Genomic DNA, 21,539 nt, shown 5'->3' on the forward strand with positions numbered 1-21,539 from the left:
TACAGGAGTATTTTAAAAGGATTTCATTCTGACAATTCTGACACAATGGTGGGAGTATTTAGTACAAATATTACAAGAAATACTGTAAGATACTTGATATGAGACATGACTAACAGTGGCATAGGGGAGGAAGGAGTAATCTACTTCACCATTTGTGAAGCTGTAACAGGCAGATCTGTCATAGGAAACTGTTGAGAACATTAAACTCTGCACCCTTGTCACATTTCAAAACCAGTTGCTGAGCATTTTAGGAACGGTGTTTGAGACCAAATTCAGCTTGTTGATACTTACGTCACAATATAGTACAGGAGTGCAGAGACAAAAAATATGACTCTTATTTCCCTTCATTCAGCCTCACAGCATGACATGTTTTGGACACTATGCAGGAGTACACAAGGTTTCAGCCTCCTGCAAACTGCTGTGTATTACAGTGAAACAGAACAAGTGAAATGAAAAAACAGGTTACAGACTGCGTAGCAGTCAATAAACAACAGTATTTATAGTAAAACCCTCAGATAAAAGACAAAAAACCCAGTTTACATGAAGAAAACAAACACAGAATTCCTGACAAACAACTTGCATTGCTCAAAACAGTGTCCTGCTATCCATCCACCTTACAGAGGCACATAAAGAAATAAACTATATAGCCAGGAAACCACGCACAGCCCAACCGCACAGAAAAGCAAAGTACTTTTGCTAACTGAAGGATGCAAGATAACTGGGATTCAATGCTAACAACACACACCCCATCTCAAAATCTAACCTATCTAAATAGTCTAAGCTTCCCAGAGCATGCCAGAAAGGAACAGCATCTCTCCACTGACTAAGGAACAGTCTAACCAGCTTTCACTGGATTGCCCTGCTGGTATTCTCCTTCCACTGCAGTCACAGAGACCGCAAAAGAATTTAAACCAACATTTATGCATACATGTACACAAGCAGAACCAGTAAGGAAATAATGTGCCTTATGTGTAAAGCTTAAACCAAAGGAAAATTACTGCGGCCCCACTGAATCACATGGTCCACAGATTTCTCTCTCACACCCCCAGAGACGTTATGTATACTTTAGATTAAAATAACTAACATCTGAAAAAAACAGCACTAAGTAAGCAGCCTAGACAGATTAGCTGGTGAACTCAGGCTACACAAGTACTAGCACTTAGTGTAGTAAAACATGAACGGATCATTAGCAAACAGTTTCTGCTGAGGATCTGAACCTTAAAACTCATATTTGGGGGGTTTGCCATGTCTGAACTCATTTACTAACACTTCAGATCACCACTTCATTTAGGTCTTGCAGACTTAATTAGATGTTCATCCATTAATATCTGGCACTTTTTTTGATCATATTTTTCTGTTTAGTTTCACCTGGAGAGAATCCAGTTTGCTTATTCATTAAAGCAAAAGCATGACAAGCAGGGATAACCAGATGAATTAAAAAAAAAAAAAAAAAACCCCACCTACAACCAAAAAAACACTCCTAGTCTGAACCAAAATAGTAATGTAAAACTACCCTAGGGCTCTCAGTCCATTGTATACCACAACATGTGCAGCAACTTATCAAGAACACATGCTGATGAGCCACTGCTGTGTATTTCTACATATTGAGTAACATATAATAATGTTATAAAAATTTAGACATGAAATTCTAATTATTATAGTCTTGTCAGTTCACCTCAATAAGCTCAAGTTCTTTCCTTGTGCATTTGCTTATGTCTATCCATACCACTTTGACAATGCCTTCTCAAATGCTGCTTCCATGACAATTTAATTACAGTAAGATGAATAAAATCCTGGGGATGAAAGAATAAACCACTCACAAAGACACACAAACTTGTCACATTCAGATTCTGGTTAAAATATTAAAATTTAGTAATACCTTTTGAACATACAATTATGTCAAGGAAAGAGTAAAGGCATTCAAACAATAGCTATAGATCTTAAATAATATTTACAAATTCTAAACTGCAAGTTGACTATAAAGTCACAAATACTTTAAATATTTAGTAGAATATAGTGTAAATTCTAATATAAATTAGATATCAACTTCATCAGTTATTTTTTCCAGTGGTAACAGTCTAATCTTTATATACTATATACATTCAAATACTAAAAAGTTATAAAATTTCATTTCTGTTGCTATGCAAAGAAATGGAAAATACTTCACCTCTGTCTTACTGTACAATATCCCAATTGAACTTTCTATATTGTTCTCTGCAAAAATAAATGGCACTTTCACATGCAACAAGGCATAAAGTACAAGCCTGTCCATTAGCAGTATGCCATCTGAGTGCAAAGTAAACTAAAACACAAATGTCATTCAACCACATAGTTCAAAATCAAAAGTAAACTGTGGAAACAGATTCTGACAAACTTTCTGATTCAGACTGAAGTAATAATGAAAAGCATGTAAACTAATTTCCCACATAGATCTGTAATTTTAAAAAATGAAAGTACAGCATACCAAGAGGTTTGGCATGACAGTATCAAAGTTACTTTGACAACACAGAATGGAGGAAAAGTTGATGATCCTGTATGAATTCTGAAGCCCAGCCCTGCGAATGGGCTGCAGCATCTAAGTTGTTTTTCTATTGACAGTTTCCAAAATTACTTCTGCCACTCGGAATTGCACATCAGTAGTCAGATGAGTTTTCTAGACTTCATCATGCCATTGTGTAACCGTAGCTTCCGCAGTGCAATGCCACAAGCAGCCTGTCCTTGAGGATTTCCTTACTTGGGTATTCAGGTAACTTGAGCATGTTGATACTGAAAAAAAAAACCAAAAAAAGCACCACATCACAGCTCAGCAAGAAACCCAACAGTAAAGACTTCTGATTGAAAGCCCAGAAGATTTCACAGTTATGGAAGAAAACAAACCTGTGCTGCATTACAATACCATTGAACATTCAAATATACTGTAGGAAATTTAGGGGTTTTTTCGCTTCACTAAATTGTAATACAATTATTTAACTTGAATATTCCTTAATTAATCCTACTGCCTTTAAATAAGCAAAACAAAGGAGTAAACAATAAGCAAACAATGTAACATCATCTATTGTATAGCAAATACTCCACAAACTAACTGAAATTTTTTTTGGCCTTTTAATGAACATGGTCAAAAGTACAAATCTTTTGAATGCAACTGACATGAGATAGCCCCCATTTTTAAGATACTTCAAAGAGACTAGTTTGCATACCATGTGCTTGATGTTGGCAAAAGATTTGCAGTATATGGCACAGCAGCAATTGTAAAATTTTGTAGTCCGCTGCCACCCATTATATGGGCAAAGCCACCATGAGGCACCCTGGAACTGAGAAAATTCACAGAAATTAGACCATTACAAGAATGTCATAAGCCAAAAAAATATAATCTTTACACTGCAAATCTCTCTCACTGCTAGTAATTAGTTACCAATACTTTTATCAAGCTCCCCTGTTCTTACCCTTATCAAAATTCTCATTTTTAAATGCTTTTAATTACAATATTGAACAACACATTCGTCCATTAACATTAGGCATCAAATTGTTTGAATGATAATAATTCCATTTGCAAGAAGAATTCATTTCAACCACCAGTTTTTATAACAGAACATTATCTCAGTTTAGGCAAACGTCTACGGTTATTTATATTTACAGTTTAAGAAATGCTACATCACAAAAAAGTTCATTCTCTGATTATTATCCATGGCACAACTGGCCAGTGTCCTTGACAAGTCTTTTCATTTACTACTTCAAATCAGTATTTCAATTAACTAATAAAACCATTACATCAGTCACGTGACCCATAGCAAAATCAGAACACACTAAAAACAAGTCACTAGCTTCTTCAGGAATGTATTCTCACTTAATCATGTTAACTCTTTTTTTTTTTTTCCTTTTATCAATGTATTATTCAAAGATTACTCAAGATGTAAATGGATAATAGCCCTGGAGTCTTCAGAGTCCCTCCCTATAATTTTGAACTAACAGAGGCAAAGAGAACAAATTCAGATATTTTTATAACATCAACTTAAGCTGGTATGTGTGTCACAATTTAACAAGCTCTCAGAGAAAAAAAAAAAAAATCATAAAACTATAATGAAAGAATAAGGACTAAAGAAGTTGAATGTGAGCCAGCAATGCATCCTTGCATCAAAGGCGGCCAGAGACTCTTGAACTACATCAGAAAGAAGGTCAACAGTAGGTCAGGGGAGGTGACCCTTTCCCTGTACTCTGTGAGAAACACCTGGAGTCCAGCTCCAAGCTCCCCACTATAGCAGGGACAGGGACACACTGCAGCAACTTAAGCAAAGGGCCACAAAGATGGTAAGGGATTGAAGCACCCGACACAAGAGGAGAGCGAGCTGGGACTGTTCAGCCTGGAGAAGAGAAGGCTCAGCAGAATCTGATGTATATGTATATAAATACCTGAAAAGAAGAACAGGTAAAATGGAGGATCCAGTGGTGCCCAGCGACAGGACAGGAGGCAACAGGCACAAATTTAAATCCAGAAAGTTTCATTTGAACATGATAAAAACTTTTTTACTGTAAGGTGGTCAAACACTGGAACAAGTTGCCCTGAGAAGCTGAGGGGTCAGCACTCACAGACACAGTCAAAATCTGTCTGGACAAGACTTTGAGCATCCGAGCTCTAGCTGACCCTGCTCTGAGCATGGGTTGGACTAGACAATCTCCAGATGTCCCTTCCAACCTCAGCTATTCTGTGATTTTGTAACTAGCAAAGAAAGAATCTGATAAAACAAAATAAACCTTCCATAAAAATATATAACAGCTGTTAAATGCTAGATTACAGGTACTTACATTAAAAACAATGCTCCCACATTCACAAAATCAAAGTGACTGTAAAAACCAGGAGCAAGAATAGAAAAGAAAAATGAATGTCTCAGCTCACAGTAAAACTACTTGGCAAAAACGCAAAGGAGTAGGGGGTGCTACTGACAAATTTTAAGGACCTGCGACAGAGCTCAAAATACTACTTTTCAGACATACATTTAAAGGCCAGTTATAGTATCCATTGTAGTGATCCGTTATCACGTAACGTAATGACAGCAAAGTTGGGCATGTAGTTTTAGCACTGGTATATAAGGCAACTACTACGGAGGGAAGCACTGATTATTTGCAGCATACTATTTCTGACATACAATTGGAAATGTGCTCACAATTCCACAGTTCAGAGCAATTGTAAAAGATTTTACAGTGATACTCTTTCATACCATGGTTTTGGCTCGCATTTCTAATACAGCGCCATTTCTCCTGCAGTGACCCTTTTTTTCCCCCCTCAATTGCACATTCAAATCAGCAATAAAACACAGGCCTAACTGTTGAACATTTCTCATTCAGTCCACAATTAGCTAAAAATTTTTACAATCTAACTTACTAAACCTTAATACAATGTTTTTCAGGTCAAAACTGTATAGTATGATCAGAGCTTTAAACATTTAAAAGCAACAGATGGCTGCCAACTCATGCCTCCAAGAATCAGGTTTCTTTCCAAGCAAAACACTGAGAATATAGAAAAGAAAGCCTTCCAAGTATGTGCGAGTAAGATCACAGTATCTTACCTCTCCTACTGCGTCTGCAATAGCCTTCAGCGAGAGCAACAATATGATTTCATAGCTTTGGAAACTTCAACACTATTAAAATGTTTAAGTTTACATCTGAATCCTAACTTTTCTAGCTGTTTTTCCCACTTACAGATTTCACATAAATTCACTTGAAATGAAAAGAGTGTAGAAGAGATACTTTAAGCCAGTTTCCTTATCTTTTACTTTTAAAAGTAGTCACATATATCTATCACATTTATCAAATATGCTGAATTTCCCTTAAAACAGCGTATAGCTTATTACTCAACAGAAACTATGGTCCCCTAAGTCAAACAGCAATCCCAATACATGCAGAATACCAATAAAGTAAAATTTATCATGACAAGCTGTCAACGCTTCCCTCCAACTGTTAATTAAAGAAAAAAAAAAAAAGATCAAAAGTTGCCAGTGGATAATTACCAATAATTTAGCCAAATACTATTATAAAAACCAAACTAATGGGGGGGGGGGGGGGGGTGTGTGGTATGTGTGTTTCTCTGTGTGTGTGTAAAGCATGCAGAATTGCCATTTTAACCAGCTGTCAGCAGAGGAAAAAGTAGATAGTGCACAAATACATGTTTTAGATCCTCAACATGAGGCACAAGAATATTTAGGCTTTTTCTTGAGTGTGCTAAGACCTCCAAACACACAGATTCTGCTACTGAAACATTGCTCACAATTACTTTTCTGTTAAAAGATGTCTCAAAATTGGTATTAACAATGAATGCATGATATCTCCACTGAAACTACCAAAGCAAGACATTACATTGAAGAGAAAAAGGTGTAAAAACAAGGGAAGACAATAAAAGGCAAAGTTTAAGAAATACTTAGAGATGTCAGAGGAATGCTGAAGATGTAATCATAAAAGTTACTTTCATTTAAATTGCTAAATTAATTTCATAGTCTTTGATTGGAAAGAAAGAATAGTACCACTTCACACACACAATAAAAATCAAATGAATATGCAGAATAAATTAAAGGGAAACGGAAAAAACAATGACAATTTTTAAGGCAGCCTTCTCACCAGTACACACAGAAACAAATTCTTCACTAAGGAGATGTGATGCCAGAAAAAGATCACAGTTTGACATCAGGTATACTTTTAGTGTAAAATTTTACTCAAGATACTGGCCTTTACTTACTCGCATTTTAGCTCATAGACAATCCAGCATCTAAATCCTCCCGTGCCCAGAAACTAGAACTGTCTGGGGATTTCTGTGTAAAAACACCAGCTGCATACCACTATTAGAAATAGCTTTCATAAGTTAATTTTTTATGGAAAAATATACTTATTACATTTCAATCACTGAAGAAAAGGCACAATGGGTTCCTCCTATATTGATACAGAAAAAAACCTAAGCAATTTGGTTTTAAATTCCAGCCCAGAGTTCTAAAGACATACCAAAAATTTCTTTCCTACTTACACAGAATGAGTAAGAACAAGTCAGTATGTGATTTGTGACTGAAATGAACAGTGCTCAAGCACATATTAATCACACAACATAATTGTTTATTTGATAGAAAGCATCCCTTTGAATCCAGGTTATCCCAAATACCATGAAAATAGTGAATGCCCCTTCGCTATCATTTGGAATGTTTTAAGAAGCATTTGAAACATGATCTCACATCTTAAAGATCCTTATCTGCCATCTAAATTTAGAAATGGACTAGTCCACTAAAAATGAAAGACCAGCAGCTGGCATGCAACATATGTGCAGTTAGAACTGCAGGACTCATTTCTGCAGAGGACAAAAAGAAAAGACTGATGTTCACAGAACCAGCTTCTTAAATTGTCTGTGATCCCTGGAAACAATGAAATTCATAATAAATCAAGTGAAACTACTAGAATTTGAAGACCGTGCCATTTGATGAGACAGCTGTGACTCTTGAGATTCCTTGGTATAAAAGACAAGGTTTGATGATCTTAATTTGTATTTTACCATTGCTTAACCACAAAACTCACAAATGGTCAACTACTCTACTAATCCTACAGTGTGAGAGTATGAAGGGAAGATCACATTAAAACAACAGTGCGATCTCTACCTGCCACCAGAAAAAGACATGGATTACACAGCTCAGGTGTCACACATGTCTATGGATTCATGTTGCAAAATGTCTGTACACACAAACTCGTCAGCTCACTCAGCTCACGGGCATTTATTGCTCAAAACCTTCCCCATGGCCCCCAAACTAATAAAGGAAATAAAAGTAGCTTTCCCTGAAGAACAACTAGAATTTAGGACAGAAATCCTATACAAAGCAAACAGTCTTGCATAAGGTTATGTCTTCACTTGATCTTAACACACTGCACTAATGTTAAATTCACCTCAGCTTTAGGAGAAGGATGTTCTGTTTACACTCAGTGAAGTGATACCTAGTCATCTCATATATTAAAGCCCGTATTGATTACTGGAGCAGCCAAGAGCCACATAAATATGCAACAGAAAGAAGAATATAAAGCATACTTAAATTTACCACTGCCTCATTAAAAATTGCCTCGGACAACAACAAAGGCCTCTTGCAAAGTTTAATAAATACGTAATCAATCATTTTGCTGGCAGTACAGGCAGCAAAAGTATTAACACATACTTTGTCTACTTTGATCAACATATAGAACACTGAAGTATGCGAAAGTTTCTAATTAGGTGATCTTGTAATACAAAGCCTCTTGACTAATTTCAGGGTACCCAGACAATATATTTATTGCTACAGAAGAGTTTCTCACCTGCCAGTAACAAACTGTAATAGTAATACTCTTTCTTCCTGAGTTAGTTCTTCCACAACATCCCAGAACCACTAAGTAAAAAAAAAAAGTTAGTTTGTATTTTGCAGTAAATACTTATAGTACTTCAAAAAGTAATGGTAAAACAGTAAACAGAATGTCTGTGTGTTTGCTACTTCAATCATGGAATTTTTCATATCAAATTCACACATAAGTCACTTAATGTAGGAATATAGTATAAAAAGAATTCCACAAATTCCAGCCAAATAAGCTTCCATAAACACATACAGAAAATGACAACAAAAGCACCTTTTTTTTTAATAAAACGCAATAGTCTACATTATTTAAAAAATAATTTTACCTGAATAACTTGGTCTCCTCTCTCATAGCCACTGGTGTATTCTGTATTTTTTAACCAGTCATTCACATCAATTTCTGGCATACCAGACAACAAAAGCTCCTTCAGAGGAAGCATACAGACTGCAATTAATCCTCCTGAATATTATTATTATAAATTATTATAATCATTGATTTCAAATGTTTCTGCTATTTTAAAAAGTAATGCTTTAAGAAATATAAAAATTACAATGCTTTTTCTGCTTAGTTGCAGCCTTAAAGAACCTATAATTAATTTTACACAAGAAGATCCTTGAATTCAGGTAACTTTATATGATCTTTTTAAGAACACAGCATCAAGAGAAATTATTGCCAAAGAACATGTAAGAAAAAAGCTCTGATTTCTGCTATAACTTGAAACAAAATTTGAGATGTGTTGGTTACAGAAGATCAAACCACCACTTAAAAAAAATTTACTGGAATTTGATTCTGTGACTCAGAAAAAGTAAAGACAATAGCATCTCCTTACTTTTAAAGGACTTCTGTCCTCCTGAAAGAAAATATGAAAAGGCTTAAAAGGCCAAAACATCCTGATCCCATTTTGAAACTATAATTTAAGACATCTCTGGTATGTGAAGTTACCACATTCCAGAAAGACGGTAATTCTACGTAATTAGGATAAGCAGAAATACAGTCTTGAGATCCTCACTGACAGATTCCCTGGAAGAAAAACCAAAGTGAAAGACACAAAATGTTTATTTTGTGGGTATTGAGCTTTACTTCTACGCTACTGATGAAGTATGTTGAACAAAGTATTTTTAAAAGTATAGGCATTTCTGCTTACCAGTTCATATTCATCAAAAAGCTGGATCAAAGATGGTGGAATGAACATATGGAAGCCTTGTAAAAAGGCATTTATCTGAGGCTGAATGGCTCTTGTCATTCTAAGCTCTGTGACAAGTTGGACATACTCAGCCTGCAATATAGAAAAGAACACTAAGATACACAATAGCAAAAATTCACAGTGCTCACGCAGACTCACACACACGCACACAAATGCAATCCTCAATACATTACAAATCTCATCTACTCTGTTAAGAGTCCCTATGCACTTCCCATCCACAGAAGCAACCCAAAGTAATTTAGAAGACCCCTCAGAGTTCAGAGCCCCTTCTGTTCTTTCCCCTTCCTTCCTTCCAAAGGTAATTCCCAAACAGAAGTGTTTAAATCAAAACACAAACCAGTCAAAAAACAGGGACTTGGATTAAGATAAAGGAAGTGAATAAAACTTGGTTTGCCGTGCCTGCATCTATATACAACTGCCACTGTGATCATCTAAGCACATAAACAAGGCAATATTTATAGAGAAAAGTATTCTATCAAGCAATCTGACATAACTCAGGAAAAAGTTAATTCTGAAAGAATATTTGTGAGCCAAAAAGCTTTCTTGCTTTCTGCCTAACTCTGGACATCTAACAGAATATATGACTTATGCTTGCAAGCTTTGTTATCTTAATGGCAGTAACAATTTCAATTTTTTAAAAGAAAGTCTTGAAAGTCTCCTCAGTTTTTAAAAAGGAAAAAAGAAACAGAAAAGCATTCACATCATAACCATGTGAACAGACAATATCATAGTTTGCATGCTTTAGAATTTTCGGGGCTCCTTCCCCTTTAAAAGATGCCAGTTAGAAAAGGAATCTGCCAGAACTTTGCTTTTGTTGAAAACACAAAATCCTAGGAAGTGGTTAACTGAGGAAGGGTTTTGAATGAGGCCAACAGAAGTGCCTACAGTAAAAGCATATAAACATGTTTCATCTACCCTGTCAAAACTACACAAGTCTAATAAAGTTTCTTTACTTAAGAGATTCCTACTTGAGAACAAAAATTTATCTCTAGATAACTTAAGGTATTCAGTTTTAAAGTAACACTTTGACTTCCTAATCATGATTCTTAATAATGAAATATATTTCCCAATGAAACCATCTCAACTACCACTTTCTTTTCAAGACAATAATCTTACAAAAGTACTACATTTTTAACTCTAAAATAAATTACCTTTAACTTTTAGGTTCTGAACCTGCACAAAAGCAACAAAGCATTCTCTCTTTCCTCCCATACAGAATGAAATATGAAACATTTCAAAATAGAAGAGTATTTTTCAAAGGCAGTTCTTTACATTCACAGAAGTATAGAGGGGTTGTCATGTGCTTTGCAGTTGGAAGATATTTTTAAATGCATTACCACCATTTCATTAGAGTGAGAAGACAACTCATTTGTGAACTGCTCTGAAGAGGAGGAACATTACCTAATCATACCTTCAACTGCAGAGCTATTCGCAAAAATCTAGTTTCAATCTAGTAATCTCCCTAGGTTGTTTCTACTGTCAATGGAACTGAAGACACCTTTCTTCTCTAAGGAATTAGAGGGGCAGCCAAAGGAGATTACCCAAACTAGACAAAAGCCAGCCTCTGTGAATAGATCTTATAACCTCTAGGAAGAAATCAGAAACTTCACCAATACCAGGATTAGAAGTAGCATTAACACCGGTCTTCGATGATCGGAAACACTTGTTCTGCAACTCTCAAAGTTGCTGTGACATAAATTAGGCTATTCAGAAAACAAGGTTGTAGAGGAAAAAATAAAATTCACATCAAGTCTAAAAAACTCCATTATAAACAATAAGACAAACACTTATTTTCTGCATTACAAAAATATTTACGTTGAATACTTTCATTATGAGAAGGAGTAGTTGCTGTGCTTTAGGTGTAACAATAAATGCTTTAAATAGCCTGGAACAGCTGAGCATCCTGGCACTGGCACATGCTGAAAGACCTGTACCACAGACTGTACATAATACATGTCAGTAAAAAAACTGGTCAATTTGTTTTTCTCTCCATTCACTTCGTTTACATTTTATTCCCTCTCAGAAGCTTTAGGAGCACGTTACAAACAGAAATATCTACATAGCTTCAGATGTACATATGCATTTCTACATAGTGCATAAACGGTACAATGCAGCTTTCTTTTAAGAGGGGAGATTTGACTGAACACACAAGATGGGCATCACAAATATAATGACAAGGTCTAGTCTGGATGAGGGGTTGTTCTATATTTTCCTTTGAGGTAAACAAAGTAGTGATCATGCTTCCCCGATTTCACAATCCCGTATACTGTTGAGACAAAGATCAATGTTCATTATGATGTTCAGATTCAAAGAGCAGCTCTGTTCTAAAGCTGTTTGAAAAAAATACATAATTTTTTTACAGCCAAACAGCATAGCCAGTTCAGACAGACAAGTCCTTGGGGGACAGAGAAAGCCACTGGATTGTGAAGATTTGTATCATGTTTTTAAAATAACATACAGTCAAACTTTGCCTAGTTCTAATTTTATTTTTTTCCTAAAAACTAAATAAAAACCTGCAAAATATAGACAGCAAAAACCAAAGATAAATGCGTAGCATGGACACTGGACAAAGCCTGACTTTTTCCCTTTGTCATTACCCTGACAAAAGACAGCTGAACCACTACTGTTACTGATACTTCAGTTGGCACTACACAGATGCTCCATTTGCAAGACCAGACCAATTTCATTGTATGGCCCCACAGCCATTCACCATTAACAGCTGATATAAAAAAAAAAGAAAAAAAAACAAACATGCCCTTGTTCAAAGAAAACAATTTTACAAATAGCTACTACTACTGCTCTTCAACGGAGCATTTACTCTTTAATTTTGGTTTTCAATAAGAGGGAGACGGATTCTTTGGGTGGTTTCTGTGGGGCTGTGTTTCGGTTTTTACACGGGTCGGGGGTTTTGTAGGTTTTTTGGTTTGTTTGGTTGGTTTTTTAAGGAATAAAGATTCACTCATTTCATTTTTTAAAAAATACTATCCTTTAAACAGGTAATCTGCTAGTGTGCATACACAGCAAATCCCTTTAGATGCTGAATTTTCTTCTTCCAGAGGTATAGAAAATACAATGAGTTTTAAACAGTTTTAAATCTTTTATTCCTCAGGTAAAGGCCGGGGGGGGGGGGGGGGGGGCGGGAGATAACTCTTGCAGGGAAAAAAAAGATACTCTATAAAGTAAAGCAGTCACTTTCCTGTTTAATCTGCTAGAACTTCCAAGCTAAAACATACTGCAAAACCACATCATGTTAAAGAAATTGGGAAAAATCCCCAAACACCACTAAAACACAGATCTACAATTTTCAACAATTTGGTTTGCCACTGTCAAAATTGGTGAACAAGAGACAGTGCCATGTTACAGATGTTTTCTGACTTCACATTTTGCAGTTTCAAATTCAAAAATCAATTTAACAGTTTCAAAGCTACCACAACTGTCATCTGATTCTTACCACCTTTCAAATAAAAGCTATACAAACTCTCATCCCCTCCTGCCACAGTTGAGGAGGGCTGAAGAGCTAGAATAGATGCCTCTGTTGTACACACGTCCAACCACTCTTTTCAGTGTGCTCCAAGTCAGAAGTCAACAGAGCGATTTAAGCGACTAACAGGTAGCAATGTGGGCAAACTTCTAATTTCATGTTAACTGGTAATAGTTTTTAAATGGTTTTATGAAACCACAATTTACAACAAGCACATCTATTTTATATATTGAGAAGCTGAGCCTACCCAGAAACAAGAATCACCACCCTTGCTTTCCCTGATAAAGAAATTAATCATCCACTGCCTTTGCTATTAGACTTTCTATCTGTATTCTTTCATGAATTACTGTATTGCAGGAAACAGTGCAGAATCAGGCTAATATGCATACACGTTACTGAAATGACACTCTGCCTTAACGAAAATAAGGATTAAGCATGCAAAAATCCAGTGCCAATTGCTCCAACACAAACTAGAATTGTTAGAACAAATGCTGACACCACGTGGTCACTTACCAGTACAGCAGCTGTCTACACAACTGGTAAAGCTGAATAAACACTGCACAGAACAACTTAGGCTAGCTCAACACAAATGAACATCACGAAACAAAGCAGATATAAGGATCGAAAGAGTCAATGATACAAAAATTTGCAGGTCTACTCATGACACTCCTGCAGTTACTCAAAACTATCTAGTTGGAAACTGCAGAATTCAATCAGACTGATAACTACCTTAATTTCTCGATCAATTTCGAAGTCTGGCTGCATTTTTCCATATTTGCCTTTGAACTAATGCTGCACAGAATTGAGGGACCTTCCAAGCTGTTATATTACATTTTAAAAGGTAGATTATTTCCATACTCACCACATGACTTGCAAATGGCTGAAAAAGCTTCCTGCAGCCTTTCGCTCTGTCAATTATTTGTATGATAAAGTAGAGCAGTCCTGTGCCATAGACTGCACTAGCAGGCAGCACACTTTGCAACATTACCTACAATTTTACTTTTAGCAATTGCTACTGTTTAACCTTCCTGGTTAAAGTTGATCCTATTTTCCTTCCAAAAGTTCTGTCACAGAAAGAAGAACCTCAAACCTGAACACTTACAAAGACTTTAAATAGTACTATAACATGCTAAGCTAGAATAAGAAAGAAGAGTGTTGGCAACTCTTTTGTGTATTTCCTTCAAAACAGGTATACCATTTATGCTTCCAGTTATCCAGAAAGTCAGTCCAATTGCTCTTCTTATACTATCAACTTCTAAATAAACCTGTATACTCACCTTGTTTTCCTGTGTAACAAGTATACTTGCACCCCCTGGCTTCAATGGCACTTCTTCCATTGCTCCAAACACATCAGTCTCAACAGAGAAGGTCAGCTCTAAACCCAGATCACTGATATCATTATCTAAAATCCACTGCAAATTCTTTGCATACTCTGGATCAATAGATGCTACATCCTGATAATTTACAGGTATACCTAGAAAAAATAGAGACAAAACCCCTCAAATGAATAGGATAAAGCAAAAAGCACTCCAAATCAATATATGGTAGAAGATTGCCCTCTAGAGAGAAACCAGAATAATGCACTAATAGGAAAAGGGAAAAAGGGATTCACCATTACTCTCTAGAGCAGACCTGTACTTACTACATTTTAAAAGTATTAAAGAATCAAGCTTCTTTATGTTTCTTTATGTTTCTTCACAGTGAAGCAAATGGCATACCACTTGAGCAACAAGAATTTGCACAATTTTAGCTCACTAATAGATTTCAGTAAAAGCTTCTAACCATACAGAACACACAATGTTAAAGGAATTTCCTAAAAAAATCTTGGCATCTTCTACGTAACTTTTAGAAACCCAAATATCATATCTCTCTATAATAATATCTTTTCCCCCATAAAATTATTTGGAAGGGGGGGGGGGGGGGGGTGTTAGAGGTGATAGTGTAGAGAAAAAAAAAACCACACATAACCTTTCTGTACTTAACTTCTGCTTTTCAGTTTTCTTCTTTTTAATCATGTTTGCTATGAGACCTACTATATGGCTGAAAAAATTATTTCTAGGAATTTTACATTTTCAAACTGAACTTGCAAGTCATTTAGAAGCATGAAGAAGAGAGCTGCTATAAGTCTGACTTCTATCCAATATAGAAACTGTTTATTTACAGTCCCTTCACAGACATGGCGCTCAAAGCAAATTTCAGCAAATGTGTCGAGAACAAGGTGACCCTGAGTTTGCACAAGAGAACTACCCTATTCACTACACAAGAAAGCAAATTACAATTACTTTAACTGTCATGACAGATTCTTTACCTCTACCAAGACACATAAATACCTGAGAGAAGGGGCAGGGGGTGAGGATGGTAGCAGGTTTGGAGAACTTAAGTTATCAAGAAGTACTCTCTTTGCTTCCTCTTCTGTGCATTGTGATGTGTCACAAGGGTGCCCATTAGTAGAAGTCTTAGCATACTATGAACTGCAGTACCCCAGAGAGTAACACAGAATTCATAGGTCAGCAGCCAGTGCAAACATGTTACAGCATTTCCCTGGAAGGGCTGACCAGCACTGAAACGGTGTGTACACAAACCGTAAGGCATTGTTTTTCTAATAAAATAAAGGAACACTCCAGTTCGAGAGGGACAGATAATTTACTAATGAATTTCCACTGTCATCTCTCAAAAAATACAACAAAGAAAATCTAACAGCTCTCCAGTAGTTTCTAGAGAACTTTCACTTTTGACAACTAGTAAGCATATGGGCATTTCAGATAAGAGATGTGGAAATAATGATGTCTCTGAGGGATATAAGCAAAACATGCGGGAAAAGAAGAACGAAAAGTAGGAATCAGAGACTCCTTCAGAGAAGAAACTGACCTGGAGCATTATGATGAGACTACACTCATAGTCACCATGTTGTGAGACCAAAGCACTAAGCTCACTCATTTGCTTGACAGATACTAGTCAACAGATTCAAGCCAGGCAGTTATAAAGAAACTCTGTCAGATTTATCAAGACAAAATTTGAATCCCATTAAATACTACATATCTTTCTCTTGCTATATCCTTAAGGCACCTGTAGTTTGAAAAGGAAGAGAAATCTAACCTAGTATAATTGTGATAAACAGGTATTTCTGTGCAACACAACTTCAAAAAGATACTACAGGTAAGCTCTGAGAAAAAGAAAAATTCAGTACGTATTCAAGGATTTAAGGCTTCAACCTCAAAACACACTGACCCAGAAATTAATTTTCGCTTTTGTTTATGCCATTTCAAGGAATATTTTCTATTATACTGAGAAAGAGGAGGCTTAACAGCAGATAGCACAGTGAGGAATTTATCTGCTATGTGTATTTGTGGGCTGGAGGTAGAAGTTTCCTTTTCCAAACAAAGTGGCTCCTTCGAAAAAATACACAGTAACTGGACAACAGTACTAGTGAAAGTATCTTCTCCCCTGTATAAGCAACAGGCAGACAGGAAGTTCGAAAAAAACAAACCTAAGAGACCTTATTAATTTCTGACTATATTTCTGCCTCAGTTCTACATCTGTAGTAAAGTGCAGCCCTAATAAACATGAAAACCTATGGTATATTTGATATCACGGCAAACCAAAATAATCATGCAAGCTACATATCTAACATATTATAAAGCACATTAGTTAAGTGATGACCCAGCTAACACACAAGTTGGTGATCTTTCCTTGCCTACCAGATACTGCAGAAAGATCTCAGTTCATCACAGTGAAAAAAGGTGATGCACCCACCTGCGTCTCAAAAGAATAGCCACATTTTTTCATACAGGTTTCAGCTTCTAATTAACACACTTCAACATCATGTCTGTTGACTAAAGAGAAGAGTTCCTTTGAAAGAGGCTCACACTGTTCCTCAGATACAGGAAGTCTTACCACAGAACTGGTGGATTCAGTGCGATCAACATGAAAGGCTACAGAAAACAAGGATCTGAGTGCACGGTGAGAAACCAAAGGAATGGAAACGGTCTCAGGCTTCCAAAGGTTTCATACTCCATTACTTAAGGCCTGACAAGTAGCTGAAGGGAATCTTAATGTCTGTAACTTAGTAACTTGTATTTGGCATGAACAACAGTTGGCATAACCGACAGCTGAACCCAAAACAAAAATAAAATAAAAACCCCTCAGGAACATCTGCTGCTGTGCAACTCTGGTTCCTTAGACAAGAAAGGAGGAGATGCACACAGCCAAGGGAAAAAGCCTTGGAAAGGTTTAAATAAATACACTGTGAGGCAGAAAAAGCAACTGCTTTGGGAAGCAGAAGTGTAACTTTTCCAGTTCTCTGTGTCTGATAAATAACAAGAAGTGATAAAAACCTGTTAACCTTTTGAACTTAAAGAACTTAAACATACACAAACCTCTAGAGAGTTCCAGGATGCCTGTTCAACAGAATTACTTTACTAAAAGGGACTGATGAGATCTTATTAACAGACTACTCTCACTGCTGTTTGATTCGCAATAGTTAAGCTAGCAAAATGGAAAAAAAAAGAAGGAAACAATAGGTCATCTTGTCAATTCAGAAACAAATAAATCCAGTACATAATCATAAGTCAAACTAGAAAAGAACCCAAATTCATCAGTAGTCATTTCAAAAAAAGGTGACAAGAGCAACACTTGACTATTCTCAAGGTGTCACTGAACAGCAGAAAAATAAGTTTTTCTCATTTGTGAATACATCACATGGAGATTAGCCTGTGAACATCATTCTGCTCACAGAGGAATCTCTTGATGCCAGAGGCCAACTCTTAAATCAGCACCAAGTTGTACCACACAAAGATATGTCTACTTTGGAACTGCTTTCCTATGTGAAGATCAATAATTAGGGAAGCCTGATGAGGCATTGCCAACATGGTGCTGCTTCAGACTGCCTGTCCTCTTGCCCAGTGAAGAGTCACTCTCTTGCAGCAGAAAGCAGTATTGAGGGAGAGACATAAAATGCATCTCTTTGTCAAGATGACCTTGACTAAGATGATCAAGCCTCCACCAAATGGCAACAGTCTTCCCTGAACACTGTCAGGGAAGAGAAACAGTAAATCTGAAGTGAAGAGTTGTTATGTCCTGAACTCAGCAAACATCACAGAAAGACAGAATAATTACAGAAAAACAGAACAAGGTGCAAACAATTCCTTGAAAACCTTGCTAAGTCTCAAAGTAAGGAGTGGTTCTTGAGGAAAATAAAACCTCTGATACTACGCTATCTTATATTTCCAAAGAGGATTAAAGAACAGTGCTTAAACTCAAAGGAAATTTTGCATGCAACAGCAAAGGTATTTATATACGTGGAGGAGTAACAGGAATGCAAAGGGAATCTACCATTCCATCACATCCGTCATGCAAGAGAAAAAGCTTTTCATGACAATGCAGAACAGGGGCATCATGTTCAGCAACCAAGAAGCACAAAGGTTCTCAAAGAGGAGCAGAGAAGAGCCCTAGACCACAGATACCACCAGGTAACAGCAGTCCTTCTCTATTAAAAAGAAAAGGTACATTTTCGTAAAGACTTCTGACCAATCCTCTTCAATGCTACAGTAAACGTATGAATCAACACTCTTCAGGAAAGAGACAGGATGAACCCGCATTAGTTCTGAAACACTATTTCAGGAAATAGGTAGTATTTGCTGGAGTGAGTAGACAGGGAGCTTTCACAACAATATGGATTCACCTTGTTAAAACATTACACAACTGAAGAACTGCAGGCATAATAAAGAATGCCTGATAGATTTTTGCCGGAATTCATAAACATTATCAACTTTCTAAGTCCATCCTAAATTATGTATGGTATGATTATTTTCATTTCTCAATAATGACATTATGTGGCAAGACAGATGAACTTCACAACTGTGATGCAAAGAACTGCATATACCACAAAAACGATTGGTCGCACTAGTCTGCCTTTCAGACATTCCTAGTCAGCAACATTAAAGACAACTAAATTATATTATTATGTTTTAGACAGATTAATGATGCCTTCCTTGTTTTTCTTGGTTTTAATGTAAGATTCATTTGAAGACTAACTATTTGATTAAAAGTTGCTAACTATACAAAATTCCCACGTAGTTTTGCTAATGTATTTCTATATTTTGCAACTATAACAGTTCCTAAGAAAGGCTCAGACTGGACTAGCAATTACTGCCATATTATGTTGTGACTCTGATGTACATAAAAGATTAGCAATACATTAATTTCCAAGACTTGCTCACTTTTATCACACAAAGTAAAAAAGGAGAAAGTTTACTGCTCTGATGACTGTTATGACTCAAACAGGATTTTAATAAAATCATACCAAGAATATGTTTGTAGAATGACCTTGTGAAGTAGATGTTCACCAGCTGCCTGTGATTGAGAGCTAACCCCAGGATTTGGCCTGCAAAACGGAAGTAGTTCAAGTGGTCTGGATTTACAGAAGAGTTGCTGTTGGGCTGGAAAGTTGTTCCTATAAAACAAAAATATTATCACATTTCACAACTTTTTTTTTTCTCTTCAAGTGAAGTTTGTATTTATGATATACACTAAGCATTGACAACAGTGAAAGAGTTTATTTTGGGGTTCTAGAAGATTGTTTGGGGATATCTATTTGCACAAAAAAGATATCGGAAATAAACTACTAGAATGTAATGACATCCTATTATTGCAACCATACTGCTTAGCCATTCTCTAAGCACTCTGAAATAATCATCATCAACATAAGGGCAACCAGGATCTGCTAAACTTGGCCATCCATCTTACTATATTGCTACGTGCACTTTTTGCTCACTGTAACGGGCCACGCTGCTGTCAACTTTGTGAACACGCTCAAAGAAAGGATCAGAATGCATCTACTTCCTTTCATCTGGTTCCAGCCAGATGCAGAAAGGAGACAGTCCAGGCCTGGTCTCCTTGGAAAAGACCGCCTCAAACAGACAGCCCTGAACTTTCCCTTTTAACTTTCAGGGACTAACCTATGCCTCTACTGTTGACTGAATTCCTTGCCACTTCCCACAGCTTTGTAAGGTAGAAAGCAAAACATTTATCACTGAGGATGATGTCAGATCTTTTATTGATAAAGATTTGCTTTATATGAAGCACCCAAAAGACATGTAGTCAAATACAAGATAGATCTGTGGAGATCAACATCTGGTTTTCCCACAAAAATTAACTGACTGAATTTGTAGGTTTCTAAAAGGAAATAAAGGAATACAACCACAGTTCTCTTACATATGCAGAAGAAAAACACTTTCTGTACTGCTCCCAGCAAGTTATGTCCCTCTACAACCAGGCAGAAATAGCATGGATTCATTAAAACAAACATCTCACCCTCCTCTTACAAAAGAGAGAACAAAATCAAGGAAACTTAAAAATAAGAAAAATATTTCATCTATAGTTATAAAAACCATACAACTAATAGATCGCTTTTATATATATATATATATATATAAAAGGTAAGTTCTATTAGTGTTGCTTTTAAAAAGTAACAATCTTATATTCTGAAACCAAGAGACTTTTCTCAGATTACAAAAATGCTTTTATAAAAGAAGACACCCTAAAAATTAGGAAAGAAAAGGCAAAGACATACCATCAGCTGACTGAGTAAATAATGCATAATCTGGGTTAACTATTTCACTGGATAAGATATCAAACCACTCACGCACCACACCCTGTCCCTGCACGTCAAAAGAATAAAACATATTAGCACATAGAACTTTTACTGCACAAACAGTTATGCTGGGTTATCACATATTTCTTAATAAAGTACAAAAGTTATTTTAAATTAGGATTTAGTTCAAAACAATACTTTTGAAAGAGAATATTTCCATATATAAATACTGTAAAGGAAAACCATGCAGTTTTACCCACCATGCCTTCTTCTCCATGAAATCTCACAGCAATCCCCTGCTTTAGTTTTGCACAATTTGCTTTAGACACAACTTCACAGCTGCTCCTAAAAATAGAATCTAAATACAAACCACCAATTAATTTTTTACCTTAATTCATTATATTTCAATGTACTTCAAAGATATACTAACTCCATTTTTAACACAATACCTCTGTGAACCAAAAGTATGTCATTTTCATTGACAGGCCTGTGCACCATGTCCGAATCTGGCTGCCCAGCATGCAGATGTTCATAGAACCATTCACAGCGATCTTTAAATGGCTACAAAACAAGGGGTAAACTGTATCATACAGATAAAATTCAACTGAACAATTCTTCTCTAATAAGCATGACTGGAAAATGGTTACGCGTACTTCTCAAGTTTTGAGATGTGCAGAGACCTACTTGGTGCTACCTCAATACACTACACAGTATTTTGGGAAAAGGACTAGACATGCCCTTGAGTACTTGCTGAAGTCTGGTATGCAGAAAGGCTGGACCACCAGTTTTCCAGAAATAGCTATTGGGAGCTCACCACACAGGAGAAAAATAGCACAAAACTTCTCCCAGGGCAGGGGGGATCTAGATTAGAAGTCACTGGCTTCTGTAACACTACTTATTATCAACCGAACACAGAAGCACAA

At 36.4% G+C, this 21,539-nt stretch overlaps 1 protein-coding gene across 3 annotated transcripts in view; it reads right to left on the minus strand.

Annotated features, from left to right (window-relative positions):
* Window positions 1-1,848: 1,848 nt before the first annotated feature.
* Window positions 1,849-21,539, minus strand: part of HACE1 (HECT domain and ankyrin repeat containing E3 ubiquitin protein ligase 1) — a 53,873-nt gene continuing 34,182 nt past the window's right edge. For all 3 annotated transcript variants that reach the window (XM_055810132.1, XM_055810131.1, XM_027796121.2), the window contains 10 exons: window positions 21,066-21,177; window positions 20,877-20,974; window positions 20,596-20,683; window positions 19,327-19,476; window positions 14,303-14,499; window positions 9,485-9,616; window positions 8,666-8,764; window positions 8,308-8,378; window positions 3,198-3,311; window positions 1,849-2,766 (listed from right to left, as the gene is read on the minus strand). In XM_055810132.1, coding sequence (XP_055666107.1) covers window positions 2,664-2,766; window positions 3,198-3,311; window positions 8,308-8,378; window positions 8,666-8,764; window positions 9,485-9,616; window positions 14,303-14,499; window positions 19,327-19,476; window positions 20,596-20,683; window positions 20,877-20,974; window positions 21,066-21,177 — 1,164 coding nt within the window. In that variant the 3' untranslated portion in view covers window positions 1,849-2,663. The remainder of the gene's footprint in view (window positions 2,767-3,197; window positions 3,312-8,307; window positions 8,379-8,665; window positions 8,765-9,484; window positions 9,617-14,302; window positions 14,500-19,326; window positions 19,477-20,595; window positions 20,684-20,876; window positions 20,975-21,065; window positions 21,178-21,539) is intronic.

Source organism: Falco peregrinus, chromosome 7 (assembly GCF_023634155.1).
Source record: "Falco peregrinus isolate bFalPer1 chromosome 7, bFalPer1.pri, whole genome shotgun sequence".
Taxonomy (NCBI): domain Eukaryota; kingdom Metazoa; phylum Chordata; class Aves; order Falconiformes; family Falconidae; genus Falco; species Falco peregrinus.